Source organism: Fringilla coelebs (genome assembly GCF_963513975.1).
Source record: "Fringilla coelebs genome assembly, chromosome: 6".
In the NCBI taxonomy this organism is placed as follows: Eukaryota; Metazoa; Chordata; class Aves; order Passeriformes; family Fringillidae; genus Fringilla; species Fringilla coelebs.
Window position 1 is genome coordinate 11,043,361 of NC_140034.1, and position 20,462 is coordinate 11,063,822.

Genomic DNA, 20,462 nt, shown 5'->3' on the forward strand with positions numbered 1-20,462 from the left:
CTCCATACCTTCATAAACAATTTATGCCTCACTAATTGCTAATTAACCAGGATAAGCCATAGGCATACAAGCACTTGAATTTCAAGCCTTTATACTCAGAACAGCATTTACTGAAAAGGTGTATCAAGGGTGTTCCTTGAAATCTAGCCAGAACTGGCTGAAACAACTAGCAAAAGCTCCCTCATTAAAGGGAGTTCCAAGAGAAAAGCAAAAATATAAACCAGAATGTCACAGAAATCTGAAATAACCCACAAGTGCTTTTGAAATGCTTGGCAGAACTCATCTATTGAAAAGTAATGTAGGGCAGTTCTGGGGTTCTGATGTTCACAAGTGTGTGGGAAGAAGGGGGGATCCTGGTCTATTCCATCAGACACTCTTGGAACAGGTAATGGAGGCTGAAGACTTGTGAAATTGTGTGCTGCACAAATAAAGCTATGTTTAGACAGTGACCCAAGTTCATAATTAAGTGCTTCTCATTGTAATTTTCCTGGTAGTAGCACTGTTTCATATCAACAGTTCTACTACCTTACCTAAGGAATTAGTATATTTTATTTGACACTTGTTAGTGAAAGACTTTCTCTGTACCATTTAACATGATCCTATCTATTTTTATTGCTGTGAGACAAAGAAAACCAGGAGTTTCTCATCTCAGCTCACAACAACTCATCACAGACATCTTCCTTAAGCTGTGACATCAGGATTACTCCTACATAATAGCAAGGAGCCAATGCTGTAAGGAGACTACTATTTCCCTGCGGGAGTCAGAGAAGCAGCTGAACCAGTTTGTCAAGATAAAAGCTATGATAATAAGCAAGGACACTGCCATCTGAATCTGAACAGGATTCCTGGAGCTGGAAGTGTGTTTAAGAGTCAGAAGCCTCATTAATCACTGTTACATTCTCTTGTGTGAAGTTACCCAGGTCCCCACTCAGCCAGGAAACAGCCCTCTCTTTTGGGAAGCAAAGCCAAGGTGTTCTCTCTTAAACCCCAGCTGCAGTTCCAGTAAAATGCCAGAAACACAGGAAGTCCTCAGATAATGAATAATTCAAGGAAGGGTGCAGTTACAGCACACGTGGTACAATCACCATTTTCTGCTGCACCATTTTCTAGCTGGAACCACAAATGTATATTTTTCACTGAGAGCTAAAATATTCAACATGCAATTTTTCTTTCAGCATGCAAGGAAAGAAATTTGTTTACTTCTATTACAGTAAGACTATCTTAATATGGATGCAACAAGCATAATATTCAAATGAGAGACATGTGTAATTGTCTTTGCTTGAATGATGAACATTTTGCTGGCTTGACACCCCTGTCACAATTTAAAAAATAGATAAAATAAACTTCACAGTATTCAGGTCCTTACATTGTCATTACCATGCTGTCTGGGGCAACATTAGGGCACAGTCTTTCACAACAGAATGACTGTCAGACATAAAGAATTCTCTTGCAAATAACACAAAAGATGAGTCTTACCACAGTAATTTATTTCTTAAAAATCTAATTTATTGCACTTTGTCTTAAAGCACAAACAAAACCAAAAACTAAATACAGAAATAAAAGTAAAAAAACCCATCCTAATTTTGTTGAAACTACCCTAAAAAGTAGTCTGTAAGAGCTCTTGACACCAATTGAATATTAACGAGCATAGCAAGGAACAATATTATACAGTAAATAAACAACTAGCAAGCTCAACCCATTACTAAGATGACTTTGAAAAATGTAATACAAAAGTGTCACTATTAAATAATTCCATTGTACTCGAGCATCTGGTGCTTGGAGGGCACAGAGAAGTTGTTCTTTCTCATGTCCTTTCTCCAAAGTGATTGGCTTGGGAGTTGCCACATGATACTTTTAAGCTGAATTTCAGCTTCTTTGGGGTCCTCAAGACACCAAGCTATGCTTGCATAAAACAGACTGGGTTACTTCACAAGCTGATTCCATTACCATCCACTTCCAGACAGGCTAAAAGAATCCCTCTGGGGTAATCTCTGTATAGAGATGAGACAGCAAAGAAGCAAACAATCTGTAAAAGGGAAATAAATCTGTCCTTCCTGTAGGACTGAGATTCAACTGAGAACTGTAAGCCAATGCCACAAGTGCTACTAAAAAAAAAAAAAGACATAACTTCTTTCTCCCCCAGTTTGCATTCTCACCTTGCACCATGTTTGTTCCAAGTTTAGTGCAGTACACGCATGAACTATTCTGAAAGAGAACAGAGGTTAAAAAGAAAACACATCCTTTTCCATTTGTGTTAAGTTCTGAAAACAGAAACATCCCCACTTTTCAACTCTTGGCCTTTCCTGAAGCTGGCTCTTTTACAGTATTGGTTAGCAGCTGCTTAAAACATTCTGATGATTTATAAGCTTAGAACAAACACAAAATAACTCCTCCGCCTACATACTGAACTCAGGTTCTCTCATCTATAGTTCTATTGCTTAAAAAAGATGAGGTATCTTTCAAAGAAGATTTAGTATAAAGAAAAATAAACTGCAATGATTAACTTAGGTTATTTCCCAGTTCATCACATAGTCCTGTTGCAACATCTGTTAAGTATAAGACACTTCAAAATTTAGCTAACATAGCTAAAAATGAGAATATTGTTAAGTATTTTTTCACAATATCATGATTTTAAATGGGATATATAGGTAATTCTATCAATTACCATTTTATTCTTAACAAATTTAAGTTTGGTACTCAAAACAATATGAGTCCAAATGTTAAAGCACTGGCTGGAGGCACAAATACAGCACAACAGGAATTATGAAAGCTGCCTTGTACATTCCTGCTTTGTACTACAAACTCAACAAGCGACCTCTTATTCCAAACTGGGACTCACCCCCAAAACTCTGTCAGCTTCCCAATGGCTACAGAAATGGGCAAAAGTCCCCCTGATATTAGGTGCAATCCAATCCTCTACCTTGTGAATGAAGCCAAATTATGAACAAAATTTCTGGAAATGGAAGGTTAGTATAGCCTCACAATTATTTATATGGAAATGGATCAAACTAAGTTCATTCTAACAACACTGTGTAACCATGATGTTCTCAGATCTTACTAAGAAATACTTCACCATATTTTCTTCCATGCCGCAAGAAAAAATAATTCTAAATATATGTACAAGAGTCAGGGAGTGATCCCATCAGTATGGAATGGAGTTCCAACTACAAGAAGAAATTGAGAAATGCTTGATGTTTCCACTGTAGAGAAATATTTAATGCAACAGAATTCCTTCTCAAAATCAGTACATTAGTTGCATGCTGTTGTGAAGTACTCACTTTCATTGCTAGTAAGGTTAACTTAAAAGTTATATTTCCAAAGGAGCTTTTACAGTAGTACGGTATAACAACTGCAGTATGCCACACCTAAAGAGTCTCCCAAAAGATTATGTAACAAACATTAGAACTCACAGCTTGGGGGCTATTTAACAGGTCAGTTTTCCAATACAAAAGTGCTAATATCACAGGTCCAATATGAGTGGCTTTTAGATCCAATATTCTGTACATTCATTACAGAAATTCTGTCCTCCTGTTTTTTTTTCACTGCTTCACAAGCTTGACAGACTTCATATCACTTCCCATTCATCTTCCAGATCATCAGGGTGAAGCAGAACAGAGGTGTCATTATTTTTCTGCAAACTATGGGAATGGCTAAAGGTCTTAGTGAGGCGCTGGAGCAGAGATCCTGAAGTACTGATCGCCCACAGTTCATCTAGAGGGGTCACTGCAAAGCATAAATTATCCATCTTTTAATTACAGTAGCAGGTTCCAATTCTAAACACTAAATAATATTATTTGGATCTGTTTTCCCAATTACAGCCAGATAAGGTTTTTACTAATGTGATAAAAACACCCTCGGTGAAACACAGTGTGTGTGGCTCTCCCTGCATATGGCCAGCTTGAGCACCATCAGGTAGAGCTCAAAGCAGACATGCAATGTTTTGAACAGACTGTCATGCAGAACCAACTTGCCTGTTAAACGTGAGACATTCCCAGGAATCTTTTTCCAGTAGTCTCCTGCAGGATTCTTGTCAGTGACGCCGTACCGGCGAGCGACGTCTCCGTTGGGGCAGCGCGCCCACACCGTCCTGGCACTCAGAGCCAGCTGGCAGGCCTGCAAACCTACAGGGAGTTGCACATAAGGAGGGAATAATCAGGCTGTCCTGGACACTAAATACACTTGCAGAAAGTACTCTGAGAGCAGACATCAAGACTATTATAGTTTTTATATATTTTCACATGAAGCACTGGTGAACAAAAAAGGTTTTCAACTGCAGACTTGGTACTCCCTGCATCTATTGACCGTAAGGGTTATCCCAACATGGATATAATTTGTTATGTGTCCACAGCCACAAGCAACATCCAATTAGAGGACCTTCACAACATGCTATTGGAGCCCCCACTGCATGTGACTACCACATGGGGAATAAGCCAACAATTACAATCTTAATTTGTCTAAAAATGGTTAATATTACAGATACTGTGGACTCTTGCCCCCTCTTCACAAGAGTACTCCGCAGCTAAGTGCCATGAGTTAATGCAGTGAGAAATCTTTAAAAAGCAGACAGCATCAATGCACAGTTACTTAGAAGGAAACAAATAAAATTTAGTTTTATTTAAAGGCAAGGCAAATGTGTAATTACCTAATCCACAACATATCCAGCACACAGGATTAGTAGAAAGATGTGAGAAATAGTGTAAGGCTTTTGATAGCCACATCTAGATAAGAAACCTCATGTGATATCATAATTAAAAACAAAACCCCTCAGCACAACACTCTCCCTACTGCTTAGGAATTCTGCTTTAGTTTTAATTGAAAGGGAACTGTACCACTTACTACTTGAGTGGCAGCAGCCTGAAATAACACATCAGAAATTCATTTTTAAAAATCGTATTTCTCCCAGTTAACTACTCAGTGTTTTTAAGTAAAACCAAGGTCCTCTTTAAAAAATAACTCTTATCAAACACTTGATTGCAAAAAAAAAAAAATTAAACATTACTATCCAATTTAAAAAGCAACAAGAAAAAAAAAACTAAACAAGACAAAACCACTGAGAAAATGGCAGAAGCAACAAGGAACTGATGCATTAATTTTTACCTGGTACATGTTCCCAGTCAGTGCCTACAGGCATTTCATCTGTAATTCCAACTCGTACATGGACATTCCATTTGCTATCAATTGCCCACAACATCTGATCATTTGGACTTGAATGAATGCTGACCAAGTTGATTCCTACTGGCTATAAAAATTAAGCATAGTATTTAAACTTTGTACTACTGTATCTTTGTACTATTGTAGCATTTGTTTTTCACAGAAGTACACAGGAGCAGTAAAATATTTACCACATACTAAAAACAGGGAGAAATGTATCTGATATTTTATGTACTATTGTACACAATTATCCATTTTCCAAGAACTTTAGCCCTTTGTAAGTGCAAAAGGAACATGAATGAATGTAGCATTACTGATAATGATATTAATATTTAAAGTTCAGTATTCAAGTCTAATAATGTTAGTATTTGCTTAACCACTGCTATTCCAATTAGATACAGTTTGAACTGCAAGTTGGAAGAGGGAGGTCTTTCAAAGAAATGCACAAAAAAATGCAGTATTTTCCTCTTGTCTGACAGAAAGTTTTTCTAACATTAATAAACCTGCACTTTATTTTTAAGCATATTCTGTACATTTCTACAGTCTGAATGTCTCCTCTTTGCAATGAAATGATAATCTGCCTTCTTGCCTGTACTCTCATTCTGCAGGAATACATCCATGGAACTCACTGCAGAGCACCGTAGTACTGGAGCAGCCTCACCTGCAGGAGAGGATCCACAACACTACCCACTGGCAAAAACAAGTGAAACACACTTCCTATTCTGCTCCCATGCACATCCTTACTCCACCTGCTTCTACAGAGATTTGCCTTAACTACTGTTCAAAATCAGCAGCACAGACGTAACATCATGACTTTGTAGCAAAAGCTATCATCCAATCAGGCTGGATGATTGCAAATATCCTGCAAAACACGTACTTTGAATAAAACATGGACATTAAATACAAAGTTTTTCTCCACACCAGCCTAGTAAAGGCACTGCAGAAGACAGTATGATGTCTGAAATACATAATCTCCTCACAAAGCAGCACTGCATTCCCTGTTTTAGCCTCATGGGCATAAGCTGAAATTCCAGAGTACTAAATAGAAGAGCAAGTAGCTCTCTGTATGTATAAACCAAGGGACACAGAAGCACGATCTGCAGGTTTATACAAGCACACAGCCCAGTCCCAGATGGGCCTTCTGTGTACATAACAGTTACCTGCTTTGGTTTTGCTTTTAAAATTTTGGTGCTGACTTGGGTCTGACCAAGCTACAACCAAGTCTGACTTGCATCACCAAATGAGTCCTCTCTATTCAGGTTTCAAGGCCCTCGACAGACTATCTTCTCATGGTTTTCCTCTCATTAGGTATTTGCCCTTTGTTGGAAGCTTGAGGCTGGTAGAGGCTTGATCAAGTGTTTACCTGTGGTCACAGTAAATTCACAAGTGGCTGCAGTTTGAACACTTAAAAGTAAAGCCACTAATTGTCTTGAAAAGCACTGACTACATAGAATACACAGCTGCTTAGCTACTTTCAGATTGGTATTAAACTACTGTCTTGAACAAAAGTCTCAACCAACAAAAAAAAAAAACAAAAACAACCCCAACCCCAAAATAACAACCCACAACAAAAAACCTCCAAACACATCCAAAACCAACCCATCAAATGCCCAAACCACACTAAAAACAAAACACCCCAAAACCCCACACGATTTTCCCATTTGGACTTCTGTGCCTTTTCTGGCAGTGATCCTTACTCCTGGCCCAGTTTCCTTTTCTCCCCTCCATTTTTCATTGGCTTCTTTCTACAGCCACCTTGGCTCTCCCTCCCCCTGTCCCTGCTCACGTCCCCACAGTGCTGCCATGGGGCAGTGCCTCCCTCCAGTGCAGCTCCCTGCTCCATCACATCCCTCACCACACTCCTGCAGTCCCAATTTTTCACACAAGGGAGCTGGGCATTTTTTAGCTTGTGCAGGCTGGAGTACTGCATGAACAGGAGACCTTTGTCTTTCATCTTTTTTTTTCTATTTCATTTTTTTTTTAATCCACTTATCTCCTCCTTACCACGTTCTTCTAAATAGCCACCTCTTTCCCAGATTTAGGGCTTTCTGTCACCTTTCCCCCATGTCCTTCACACCACAGACTGGCAGTGTGTCTGTCCATGCTCTGCAATACACTACATGTTCCAACCAGGGTCTGTCCCAAACTGTGTCTGACACCTCGGTGGGACTTTAGTTGCTGAACTGTTGAGATTTGTGCACCTTGCTCCCCACTCACATATGGCAGGATCCCAAGCCTCTCTTCTACTGTCATTTTGTCTAGAAGAGAATTCTCTGAGAAAGAGCTGGAGGAGTATTTCCATCCAAAAAGACTTACTGAGTGTTTAAACCTGCTGCCTAAGCCTCTGCATTATTACAGATTTACAGGTAGTGGAAGCTAAGCAAAGCAGAAGAAACACCCAAAAGGAGAGCCACAAAAAGAGTTGTATGAATCTCAGCTAAATTGCTCCTGATACCACTGCAGGCTCAAGTGTAATCAAAGCAATTACTTCTACCCCATTCTGCACCACCAACACACCTAAGAAACAAATGTCAATCATCAAATTCAAAATAATGTGTTTAAAAGCTTGGCCAAATATTCTTCTCATTCTCTGTTTTTCTAAGTGAGCTCACTTCATCCTTCAGTTTCCCTACCCCTCTGGATATTTCACTTCCAGCTTCTCTTCCTTCTCCAGGCTATTCAGCTCTTTCTGATAACCTCACATCAATAAAACAATCCTCTTACTACTACTGCAAAGGATCCAGGCAATTCCTCTACCCCCAGCTTTCTGCTGGGGAACAGCCAGTAAGGGACACAACTGACAGGACACACAGTGACATCATTATATACAGCAGCTTTTGGCTCAAATCAGGAAATTTGTCTGGAAACAAATATATGCAATTCTTGGAGCCCGTTGCAAAGGTTTGACTTCTGGATTATTTTTTATCAAGACAGCAGCCAACTACAACAAGAAGGTACTCTCATGACTACCACAGTAAGGTGGATAAAATTAATTTTACATTTTCTTGACATAATGAACTATTTTCTTAGAACAATCACGCTGATATGATCTCAGATATATCCAATTTTCACTAAGTTTTAATTACAATAAGCATGCTTTAAGTATTTTATAAGTTATATAACAAGAAAATCTCTACAGCTGCAGTTAAAGGTTAAATAGATTTCTCTCATAGCACTAAAGAGAGATATCTCTGCAAATTCATAAATCTGCTGATAACATTTTAGAGACTGATAACCATGAAAATTGATAAATTATTTCAGCGTAGCCTTTACTCAGCTGGTTTAACTTCCAACAGCATTCATGAGATTTATATACCTTGACTCTGAAACATGTCCTATTTGTAATTTACTGGAGAATCTGGAATTTTAAAGAACCTGGCAGCAGTCTCTCAGCCTAACTGCTCTGACACACCAAACTCTGTTTATACATTTATTCACAATATAATCACCACTGTGAGAGATCAACCTGTTATGGATCATTCATGGATCCAGTGCTATTTGATAAAAAATTGCAGAATGTTGGTTTTCTATTAGTTGGGGTGCCAAACATTCCTAAACTCTATAAATCTCACAAGTCTGACTGTTTTAGCCACTCAGATCCGAATGCAGATTCCCCATCCTCTGGTCTTGTGCCTTGGCTGCAAATACCCCAGTCACTCCCTTTCTTTTGATAGGAAGAATTACCCACCAGGACCACGGACTGCAACACTATCAGCTAAGTCCTTTTCAACATTAAAGCAATATACTAAGAGCTGTGGATATATTTGTTGTCTGCTACAAATAAAAACAAAGAAAACCAGCTTGCCACATGTCTGTTGTGAAAAGAGTGTTGATAGAATGAAATAAACTTGAAGAAATCACATAACTGGCAAATTGTTACATGATATCAGGAAACAATGTCTATGCTAAACATATTTAGGTTACCAAGTTGTCAATTAGCTTTGTAATTCTTTGCAAGTTATTTCCTCTCTTTTGCAAACCACAGAGAAGTAAGTTTTAGTGTAAGAATTTAACTTATTGGTAATAGTATCAAACAAAATCCAAAGTAAAAACTAACATTTCTCCACCCAGTCTCCCCTACATACTACTCAAAAGTTTTATCTTACTGGTCACAGCTGAACCCAAATGGTTAAAGTTCCCTGTCAAGGAAGAAAGGACAAACACACGCACACAAAAAAGGCACCAGAACATTTTCCACGTCACTTTTCAGGAGCACAGAGTCCATGTACCAGCAAACCTCCATTATCTCTGTTCTGCTGCAAATATCCAGGATAAGGAAGACTAAACATAACATTATCAGTCTGGCCAAGCCCAATCCTTTTTGTAACAGATTGGTGGCAACATTCAGCCCCCATGTTCTCCTTGCCTTCCAAAGACAAAGCAGAAACTCCTTCAGCTGGTCTGGGCCAGGCTGTAAGAAGGTCACATCAGGGATACTTCTCACACTCTTGAGTATTATGAGTGTATCAGACTAATATGACTATTTTCATGACTAACAGCATCCAGACCCTCCTAATAAGGATAACAAAGAATGTAACTTAGAGAGACTCTCCCCCAGTAAAGGCCTATTTGCATATTTTCTGAGGTCCATTTGAGTGAAGGTTTTAAAGCCCTTTCAGCATTAGCTTACTAAATTAAGTGCTGCTTTTTTCTCTGCAGAGAAGTCCAAGGCATTATACAGGAGCAGTAAAGATCAATCTGTTTGGTCTTCCTAGATGCCTGCTTTTCAGTAAAGCTGGCATTAAATTGTCAGAAAAACGTAACTATTTATTGTCTGAAAAACTGGAGCATTATTTTCCTCAGATGCCTCAGAACAGCAGAACAGCAACAGGACCCTTTGCCCCACTTTGTGCCTTCACTGGATAAAGGGACAAAGGCCTTAGCTGGGTATTTCCAACCAAGGAGGTATCTACTGTGCTGTATATGACTAGCACAATCTGGAAGACAAAGCAAAGCCAAGGAGGAAATCCCTTGACCTCTCCCTTGTGTTAGTTCTGAATTTTTTATTCCAACATTTTTTCTTGCAGAAACATGGGAAAGACAACAACATATGTTATCAAATCATAGTAAAGATCAAACCAAACCCATGCAACTACTCAATGTGTTCTCAACAGAAACGTAAAAAACTTTAAAAATATTTAGTACAACTCTTCCTTAGAAGCAATTAAAGAAATAGATAATTTAAATTTCATGTAACCGCTTTAGAGACCATACAAACTCCATGCCTACTCAGGATTGCCCAACTGTATTCTGGTCACACTGTTTTATAACTAAGATTATAAACTGTAATGTAGGAGATAAGCCCTCTGTAACTACCCCTACAGGTACTTTTAATAACATATTGAAGAACTGAACTGTTAGGAAAATAAGAATTAATTATTTACAGAAATGTGTGTTAAGTAAACACTAAGTGCAAATTCCCAGGAAACAGAACATAATTTTACACTAGGTAATAAAAACCTTGTATAAGCAAACCTGAATAACCAAGGCTTTATTTTTTTATAAATACACTTTTAATGAGCATCAGTGAAACACCCTCTGATGCAGTCTATGCCTGTGAAGTGCCTCTATTTAGTTTTTGAAACTTAAATACCTTACCAAGGAGAGAAAGCATTTTTGGGGAGTTATAGGGAAGGGTCTTCAAACTCCTAATTCAAGGTCAAAGGGTCTGATGTGTCCAGCAGATATCCCAGGGCATCTCCTTACTCTGTGCTACCAGAGCTCATACCTGCAAAATCATGATGATCATCCTCTACCCAAGAATTTTTATACCATGGTGCTTTCATTTTTGAATAGAATAACTCTGAAAAACTGTCAAAACTTAATGATAGTTGTGGTTACTTTATTTGCCCAACTGAATATTAAATACATTTCTTCATCTCTCTGAAGAATAATTAAATATCTAATTCTGTGTTAACTAATCAAAATATGGGAATATTGGAAGAGCTGCAGGTATGGGGAAGTTCCAAATAATGACCAAACTGAAGGACGAAAGCTGAAGGTTCTCTCAACTGAAGGTTCTTCTCACAATTGTTGTTTTAAATGTAAGCCAGTCTTGCCAAAAAGCAAACACACCACCTGGAGATCACATTTTAGAAGGACACAGGAGGACTGCCCACTGAATTTCTGGCTGTACTGCTCGCTGGGCACTTTCTGTGACCTGAAGCTTCTGGCGCTGATAACAATTGCTATCTGCCCCGCCAGGCCACGCGCCGCTCTTCTGAACACGGCGATAGCTGAGCCCTAAAACAACATCAGAGGGCTGAAACTCCAAAGCAGCAAACTACAGTGAAATACAGAGACAGCAGTTTTCTTAACTAGCAACAAGGAGGAAGATAGTAAGCACTACACTCAGCAATGGAATCAGCATGAGGCAACTCCAGAACAAATGCTGGAATTGCATTTTTTCAGCCTCTGAAAGCACCTTTTATGTAACTTACAATTACTTAAGATAGGCATGCCTGTGAAGAATAGTACAGACTTGAAGTTAAACATGGCATTCTAAATCAGCTAAACAAAAGACACAGCTGCAGAAGCTTTGTCTCCTGTACTTATTTGCAACCCACCTTGAGACAGCTGCTCTTACTACTGCCAAACAGCTTTTCTCTACATCATCTTGAAAAGTGCAGTCCTCCAGGAAAATCATCTCCCTATTAATGTCTTCAGAGGCCTCACAAGAGTGAAGTTATACAGAACAACAGACTAGTTGGTCTGGTCTAGAGACAACCAGGCCTAATGACTGTACTACTTCTCAACCCTAAGCAGACTTTGGTTAATTAAAGATACTCCCTCTGAATCTCATTTTAGCACTCCAAAGCAGAAGTCATGGTAACTCAGAAGATGACTGTGCAATGGCTGAGAAATGCAAGCTGGTCTGTGCTAGTGAAAAGCACTGGACTTTGAGAGAACAGGCATGTGAATACTGCACTGGAAGGAACAGAGACTTCCATGACAAGGATGGTTCAGAAGTAGATGATGATTCTGAAGTAAAAATTATAAAGCATTTTCAACAGAAAAATTTCCTTCCCCTCAAAATATTCAATTCTTGAAGATCATTTCAAACAAACCCTTCCTGCGTTTCAGCTTAATGGCAAAATCTGATCTTGAGGACTGCTCACCACTTCCTCCTCTAAGTACCACTTAATGCAGAATTGGCCTTAATAACAACAGAAATCTCACTGAGAAATGCAAAAGCCAGGCAGATGCAGAAGAAAGTCTCCAGATTCACAATGAGTGTTTTGTAAGGTAAGCAGAATTTTATCCAAATAAAGGAAACTAAACAACGATGCTGATAACCATTTCTACCAAGTCAACACTCACCTGTAAGGCACAACCAACTCCTTTCCTTTTCTCAACATATGTTCAATGTGAGGTATTGAAAAGGAGTTAAATCTATCCTGTAGTGATATTTCAGAATTATAGATAATTTGCCTAGATTTAAATTGCATTTTTAGACTACCATTTGCTTCATAGTTTTAATAATTTTTGAATAACTGTGAAAGCATGAAAAGCTTTAATTTAGTTTTTTGGAAGTCTGTGTGCAAGAAAAAAATAGCTCCTCCTACATCAAAAAGAATTTCTACTATCTATAAGAATTTCTCTTATCTATGATATCAAGCTTATAGTATAAAGGCACAATTACTAGGCTGTTGATGGGAAGAGCAGTAAATCAAAAGTTTCTCTAACTTGAAGCACACAAAATGCAGGTGACACTTTTATGGCAAACTAAGTCAAGCAGTGTTCATCTGCTGAGAACTACAAATGATCATCTAAAGCTTTATGCAGCAACCAAACGTTCCCCAAACAAATCCCTTGTACTTTGTAGCTCAGACAAGCTACAAAGTGAATATTTAAACAAACCTCTGGATTTAATAGCATAGCTTTTTCAATTCTACTCTCTATGAAATTTGGTTACAAATTAACAAAGAGCAGCAATTAAAGAAGTGACAATAAAATGTCTCAATCTCTTTTTAGAGTAAGGCTGATTATTTACAATGAGCAGACGATTAGTCACTCATTACAAACACTTGTTTTGTTTCCTTTAATTTGGTCAGATAAAATTGTTTATCTGATAGATGCCTCGATGTAAATCTAGAAGGTGGCTTTTAAGGCCAGTTTTTAAACTGTGGGAAGCAAGAGTTCCTCAAGATCAGATTTTGTCTCAGCATCTTTTTCAGAAGGTACCAGAAATCAAAGCTGAAATGTTCAAAGAATTATTTTCAAACAGTTCAACTTGGGGGGACCTTTGAAAGCAATTTAAAGATTTTTACCTTTTGATCAAGCTCTACCCTTTAATAATCTAAATTAGTCTTACAGTCTATACTGATTTTCTATTTATTTTTAGTTATTTTTCCTTTAGGCCAGAAATTGAAAAAGCAATAAATCCTAATAAAGATACAAACATATAAAAAGATACTCTATATTATCTATATAAATAATATTTGTATTTCCTGCCTTTTTAAATTAAATTTTTATATATGTAAAAATATTGATGTATTTTGAGACGTGTTGCAACAGATGATAGTTTTGTCCTGCATGTTAACAACAGAATGGAAAAACATTTTCTATTTCCTGGTCTAAAATAATTTCATCAAAGCATTTTGATTTGTTTTGTCAATGTCCTTGAAACAGCTTTCAAAAAAGCTGCTTAACTACATAATTATTTTACTTCTAAGACTGCAGAACCAAATTGATGAATCACAGAAACCAGCTATATATAAACTACTACTGCTCAAGATACTCTAATGATGTTATCAACCACTTCTGAAGTACTGGATAAAATAAAAAAGAAGGAGGGCAGAGAACAAATAATGTTTTCTTCATCTCAAGAGATGCTTCAGTAAGGAGGTTCAGAGAGAAGAGTTACAAATGAGAATGGGTTTAGTCTTGATTTAAGAAAAAAATACACCATCACAAAGTCAAAGACTGAACTTAAATTATATTCACTCATTTTAGCATGAGCAAAATCTCATCAAAACTGCAGTCTCTGAATACCTTTGTGAAGCTATGCAAAGATGAATGCTGTGCAACTTTAGCACTCCTTTAAGGAGAAGTGACACCATAAAAGCAGAGTCTGCAGCTGCTCCCAAGCTGCTCCTGAGTCATGAGATCTGGGATAGGCAAGTCATATTGGCCCTGACATTTACTAGGGAATGAAATATCTATAGTTGGTTTTAAATTACGTTACTTGAGAGTGCTCCTGTACTTGAAGCAAGTGAAAAGCAATCTTGATTTCCTTCTTCAAGCAGAAAATGGCTGAATCATTCACAAATACTTCTTACAGTATTTCTGTTGTTCTGAACATAAGAGAAAAGCAGCATGAACGGTGTCAAAGTCCATTAAGGGACAGAACAGCAAGGTGTTCCTAATAAGCAAATATTGTTCACTTAATAGTTTATTCTTCAGACATCATGTTGTATTTGGAAATACGACATGATGTCTGAACAATTTTAAAGTTCACATATTTTTTCATTTTGCATTAAGCCTCTGCAAAGGCATGAATGGCTGCTCATTTAATGACTTGTTTTAACATGCTGGAATTGTCACCAAACAAGCAAGTAACCCATGAGTTTTCATCGTCTCTGCAAGCAATGTTTGAATTCTTGCCTCTTTATATTGACCCATTAAATTTGCCATGTCAGGAGCTGGCAAGGTAAGAGGAAAGGGAATGACACTGCTCTGGGTATCAGAAGGTTATAATTTTTGGAAGGCAACATCATCCAGCTTTTTTGATAAGATTATGGGAAATAATTTGATTTTCAACCTTGTCCACTTTCTACTTAAGAAAGTCACTGCCAAATCATGAGCCACAGCAAATCCCAATTCTTGTAAACACCTTTGTATTGAGTAGCTTAATCTACTTCAGTGGAGGACTAGAGATTCACTTAGTACAGAGAAAATAGTATCAGCAGAGAGAAACAGCTTTTTGGGCTATTCTCCTGAACAGACCTTTGTTAAGGAGATAGTACACAAGTTTAATTCTCTGTCTCTTGGCAAACTCAGTTTAAATGGAATGTTTCTTCCTCTTTTTTTTTTTTTTTTTTTTAAACACTGCCTTTATGGGAGACATCATCACTGACACCTGCAGTCTCACCTTGCTCCTGCCATATTCCCTTGCTAGCAGGGACAAGGTGTTACATCACAAAGACCCACTTGCAGCACACCAAGAACAAGCTCTATAACCAAGTCCTTTTTGCAACTGATACTGGCACCTATTTTTCAGTCTGCTTGGCTATTCTGCAAAACAAGGTACCCTTTCTCCAGAACCACATTACAAAATGTACAGAATTAGTCATCTAACCATTGCTCCAGTGCTGTGCTAATTGATGGGATGCATATCTGCAGTTTTCATTTCCCTGTTCCCCTGCCCTTCTTTGCTGTTACACCCAGAGATACACATGAGCCAACAACTGGCTGATGAGAGATAAGCAGAACTAAAAGCAAATTATGTAAAAAACAAATAAATTATTGCAACTCCACTGCCACAGATTTACTTCTATTTCCTAATGTGTACTTTAGAAAGTATCACACATTTCAAAATCTTTAAGAGAAATGCTGCAACATCATAGAATGTCCATCAAGTATGCAAACACATCCAGTGTTACTGTGCTAGACCAGCAGACAGCTCAGTTCAAGCCATTTCGTGCCAAGGAATAAAGAATGAAATCAGTAGTCAGAGGTCAGCTCCATTACAGCAGTCCCAACCCACAACAGAAATTACTCCCATTTCATAGATTAACTTGCAAAGTATTAGACAGCAATGAAAGCAAGCACTGTGGTTAAAGGAGAGATTTAAAAAGAAAACAACCAAAAACCAAACAACAAACAGACTCTGGAGAAACAGATTTTGTCAGTTTTCTATATTTTCCAAATATGCTTCCAGGTTACTTTAGGAGGCTTCTTTCAGCTCTGACCCTCCCAGCTGGCAGGTAGAAATGATATAAAGTTTGCCCATTCTGGTAATAAGGGAAAAGAGCTGCAGTGGTACTCCATGCTTAAAAAGCACTGCATGACAAGGAAAGTCCCTGAATTCAGGCCCAGCAACCTAGCAAGCATCCCAGACTCACAAGGATGAGGATAAAGGAAGAGGGAGGCAGGCACTTCAGCACCGTGTCACTTGAGCAGAGCCTTCCCACACCCTCTGCTCTGTGCTGTTTGCCCACCCAGCCTCTTGCCTAGCACACAGAAGGTACTCAGCACAGCTCAATGCTACATTGTACTATAAAACCTGGCTCTGCTGTTTCCCATGAAATCTAAAATTACTGTTTTATTGTTTAGCATAGAGCTAAACCACTGGGTTACAAAGAATTGCAATCAACATTTTACCTGTATAGGTGGCTCAATCATTATCCAGGCAGGAAGCATCAAACTCGGGTTAAGAGGTTGAGTTCCTACACGGAAATAAATGCCACCATTGGTGTCACAGGCCCAAACATGCTGATTTCCACAGGTCAAGCTGATCAGCTTTACACCACCTAATAACAAAGAGATTATTAGCAACCTGGCATTTTCCTTTCAAATTCAGCTAATAATCACAACTTGTACTTAGACTTCATTGTATTAAACAAGCTTTAGTCACATAAAAATGATTAGAAGTTAATACAACTTGTGGGAGAATAAAAAAAATTGCTGGATACAAGGAACAAAACCAACAGGTAGTACATATGTGAGGAATTTCTCTTCTAGACCTAAAAATAAATGTTTTAGTAATAGGAGAGTGCAATTTCTGAAGCACATTATAAATACTCTATTACAATAACCAAATTCAAGCAGGGAACCATTCCATGACAAATGTTATCAGTGCCTAGACAAACTTTCACATGACCTAATGTGAACTCTTCTCTGTAGCTGGCCATGCTTGGAGACTTTTAAAGGTGTCAATCTGATAATACAGTCAGCAAAGAACATTCCTAACACCAGTAGCATTTCAAAAATATGAGAGCATATGGGTTATGCATTTCAGTGTTAACATACCAGTGTCACATCTGTAAATAAAGGAACTGATTTTCAAATGGATTTATATTCACCACTGTACATATTTATTACACCAATCTCAAATGTGCAGCAGTATTTTAACCCTGTCAGCAGCATCAAAACAAAGCTGCCAAATAAGTGTGTGATGGAATTTTGACGTGGCTTGTGTTTGGGTTTAATCTAAATTTCTGCAAAGACAGTAGAGATGCAAACCTAGTACTTTAGACTAAAATGAACTGCTAGTCAACTGTCTACTGAAACTCTTACTCCTTTAAAAATAATTTAAAAATAGCCACATGACGTTATGTATCTAACATTTGATTTCCTTTTTTCACCCCATGTTGGACAAAACAAAGCTAAGTCATGGAAAAGAAGTTCCAAAGAAAGTGGGACCCAAGCAGTACAGATCCACTACAGAAGGAATGCTCTGGTCAGATTCCAAACTAAAGACTCTAAAAATAGGCCTTGCTGGTTGACTGAACATGCCAGGGCTGCTTGGGATATCCCATTCTTGGTAACAGTTCTGTTTTCAGGGATGTGAAATTTGGCAACAAATCCTTGTAAAGTGCATCAGACACAACATTCCTTAAAGAGGGGCTTGGAATTTTATCCCACAGAGTGCAAGTTCAAAGTATTTATTTCTGCAAAATGCAATATTCCCAATTGTTAGGGCTTGCTGGCGAAAGGAAACAACAGGACAACATAGCTTTATCTTTTAATTATCTGTAGTAAACAGATCTCATTAACCAAAATTATTTAATTTTCTGGATCACAGGAATAGAAATCAACCTATCTCATCCAAAAATTTCTTTTAACCAGACAGCTTCATATAAAAACCAAAATGACAAACAAAAACTTCTACTGCTTCAGATGAGAACATCTATAGCAACTTTCTTTTGTAGACAGAGGCTTGACTTTGAGCTGCAAAGCCAAACTCTTACTTAAAACCTCGTTATTCCTTCTAAAAAAAGTATGCCTCAAAGCAATGGCTTTGTCACATGATACCTCAGCTGTCCAAGTGTTCTGATCCAGACAAGCATCAGGCACTCAAACATGGAATCACATATCACCTACCCAGCATAGCTGGTATTATTTACGTCTACAGTACAATTTGATATTCAAAAACACAGCTCTTATGTAAATGTTTTGGGGTTTCTCCCTCCTCCCACTCACCATTTGTATCTTAGGACAAGGACATGTTAACCAAATTCACCAACTATTTTAGAGCAAGTAGCATGAACCAGCAGCACTGTTTATTGTTAAAACTTAAAGGTCACTCTACTATGTTTAGAAACCTTGATAGTGATAGGGGAAGCTAATCAAAATAATCTACTGGGTGCTACTCCCAGTACATAATGCAAAAAGCAAGATACTACCAACATCATAAGAATATTTCAACCTAATGCTGGTAAACCCCATCATTTCCATACAGAATTCTGAACTGCACTTTACAGGAAGTTCTCCCACCCAGCCTGCCCTCCACAGTCACAGTCCTAATGTTTCTGGAGTAAACTTTAACATACACTTGACACAGTAACAATAACTCTCCAATTCCTTCCATCCCATTACAACAAATAAAGCCTTTTCTATTATAGCCATGGATATGCACTTGTCAAGCAATGATGTACCACATGTAATTAAATGGAGAAAAAATTGCCTAAAACATTTTCACATTTCAGTGCTAACCCACAGTGACAGGTACAGTGGAGTGTTTGAGTATTTCCTGACCCCAAATCTCTTCTATGCCACCACCATGTGCCAGAGCTGACAGGAAGAGCTGAATGTAAAGGTTGAATTTCAGAACTGCTGAAGTTCACAGGCCAGGTATTACAGTCAGCTAACACCAATTACACTGACATCCTGTATAAATTCTTTTCAGATTTTCAGACAATGACTAGAAGTTACTTATTTTTTCACTTAAACAGTTACTGTCTAAACTGCTAGAAAGCAGTGGTTCATGACAAGAGTTTCAAACCCCACTAAGGAACATGAGAAGGACAAAGTGGCCAAATCTATCCTGCAGGTCAGTAAAAGGCATCAGTGTTTAAAGTATGGTATGATGAGTGATTTGGAAACAAATCATCAAGTCTGAAAAATAACTGGCATACAACTAAAAAGCAAGTTAATTTTAAAATACATGGTTTATAATTTTTCCAGGAAGTATTATGAACTATACACAGTAAAATTGTACCCGAGGCTTAAACTCTGCCAGCTGTCTGCCTTTCCTTAAAGCTTAAGTTAAAATTGCTTGTCTGTTATCAGACCAGTCATGAACACTGCCATCAAAAATGGAAAAATTGTAGACTAGTTGAATTATTTTTAAAATGGTAAGAGAATGGTGCATAATCTCAATTTCCTTTCTCTTCACCTGAAACAGGTGTGCAGATGAGCACAAATGTAAGAATGTTCTAACAGTCAGACTATTAAACAAATAAATCTGATGAGAATACTACTCATGAAGGTGGCAAACAACCTGATTACCCCAGAGCCAAACTCCAAACTGTGATCACATCTCAGTGATCAAATCATGGTCAAGCACCTGAGCAAATGAAAAGAGCAGTTAACCAGCATCACATTCTAAGCATTATGCTGAATGATTACATCACTATAAATCTGAATATGAGTGTTATCAGCTGCATCACTCATGAATGATTCAACTCTTGGAGCATAATTCTTCCTTGGCAGGAGCTAAAAATGTGTTTAACCATAAAATTCAGATGTTTGTGCCCTAGATCAGGTGACTGTGGCTGCACTGAGGTACAAGAGCCAGCCTAGTTTAAGCTGCTGGAGCCCCTGCATAGCACCATGTCAGGCCAAGCCACTTCAGACTGACCAACTTCAAGATGCACTAAACACACACCAAGTACCTTGCAAACAGGAATCTTCTTGTCTCCAGGAAAGGGCTAAACAGAAAATTCTTTGAAAGCCACATCTGTTCCTGATATTTTACAATAAACTTCTGGATAAAAGATACTTCTGGAAAATGTGGTGTGCTTAAGAGACAGTCTACTCACTAAAAATGTCATACCGAGTTGGGAGAGATCCAGTTTTGTCCAATGCATCCCTGTTGGGCAGCTGGAGGAAAGTGTTCTGATAAATATCTGCCCGAGACTATCCAAGCCCCAAATGGCATCCTGGCAGGCAGAGTAGTGCACCATTTCAGCCTCCGGTGGCAGCTGCACCGTAGAAGGACGAAAATGAGGATTCTGATCACTGACACAAAACAGATCCTTGTTGCTTTGGCACAGCCACAAAAAGCTTCCTATGGAAAGGACACTTCTGTTATTAAAATAATTCCTAATCCACTCTGAGAAAGCTTACACATCTACGTTTTCTGG

At 38.2% G+C, this 20,462-nt stretch overlaps 1 protein-coding gene across 8 annotated transcripts in view; it reads right to left on the reverse strand.

Moving 5' to 3' along the window:
* Positions 1-1,631: 1,631 nt before the first annotated feature.
* Positions 1,632-20,462, reverse strand: part of TECPR2 (tectonin beta-propeller repeat containing 2) — a 42,829-nt gene continuing 23,998 nt past the window's right edge. For 4 of the 8 annotated variants that reach the window (XM_084207693.1, XM_084207694.1, XM_084207695.1 and 1 more), the window contains 5 exons: positions 20,153-20,386; positions 16,477-16,625; positions 5,098-5,239; positions 3,972-4,121; positions 1,632-3,723 (listed from right to left, as the gene is read on the reverse strand). In XM_084207693.1, the coding sequence (XP_084063819.1) occupies positions 3,566-3,723; positions 3,972-4,121; positions 5,098-5,239; positions 16,477-16,625; positions 20,153-20,386 (833 nt within the window). In that variant the 3' untranslated portion in view covers positions 1,632-3,565. The remainder of the gene's footprint in view (positions 3,724-3,971; positions 4,122-5,097; positions 5,240-16,476; positions 16,626-20,152; positions 20,387-20,462) is intronic. The other 4 variants (XR_014616228.1, XR_014616229.1, XR_014616230.1 and 1 more) reach the window with 4 other exon arrangements.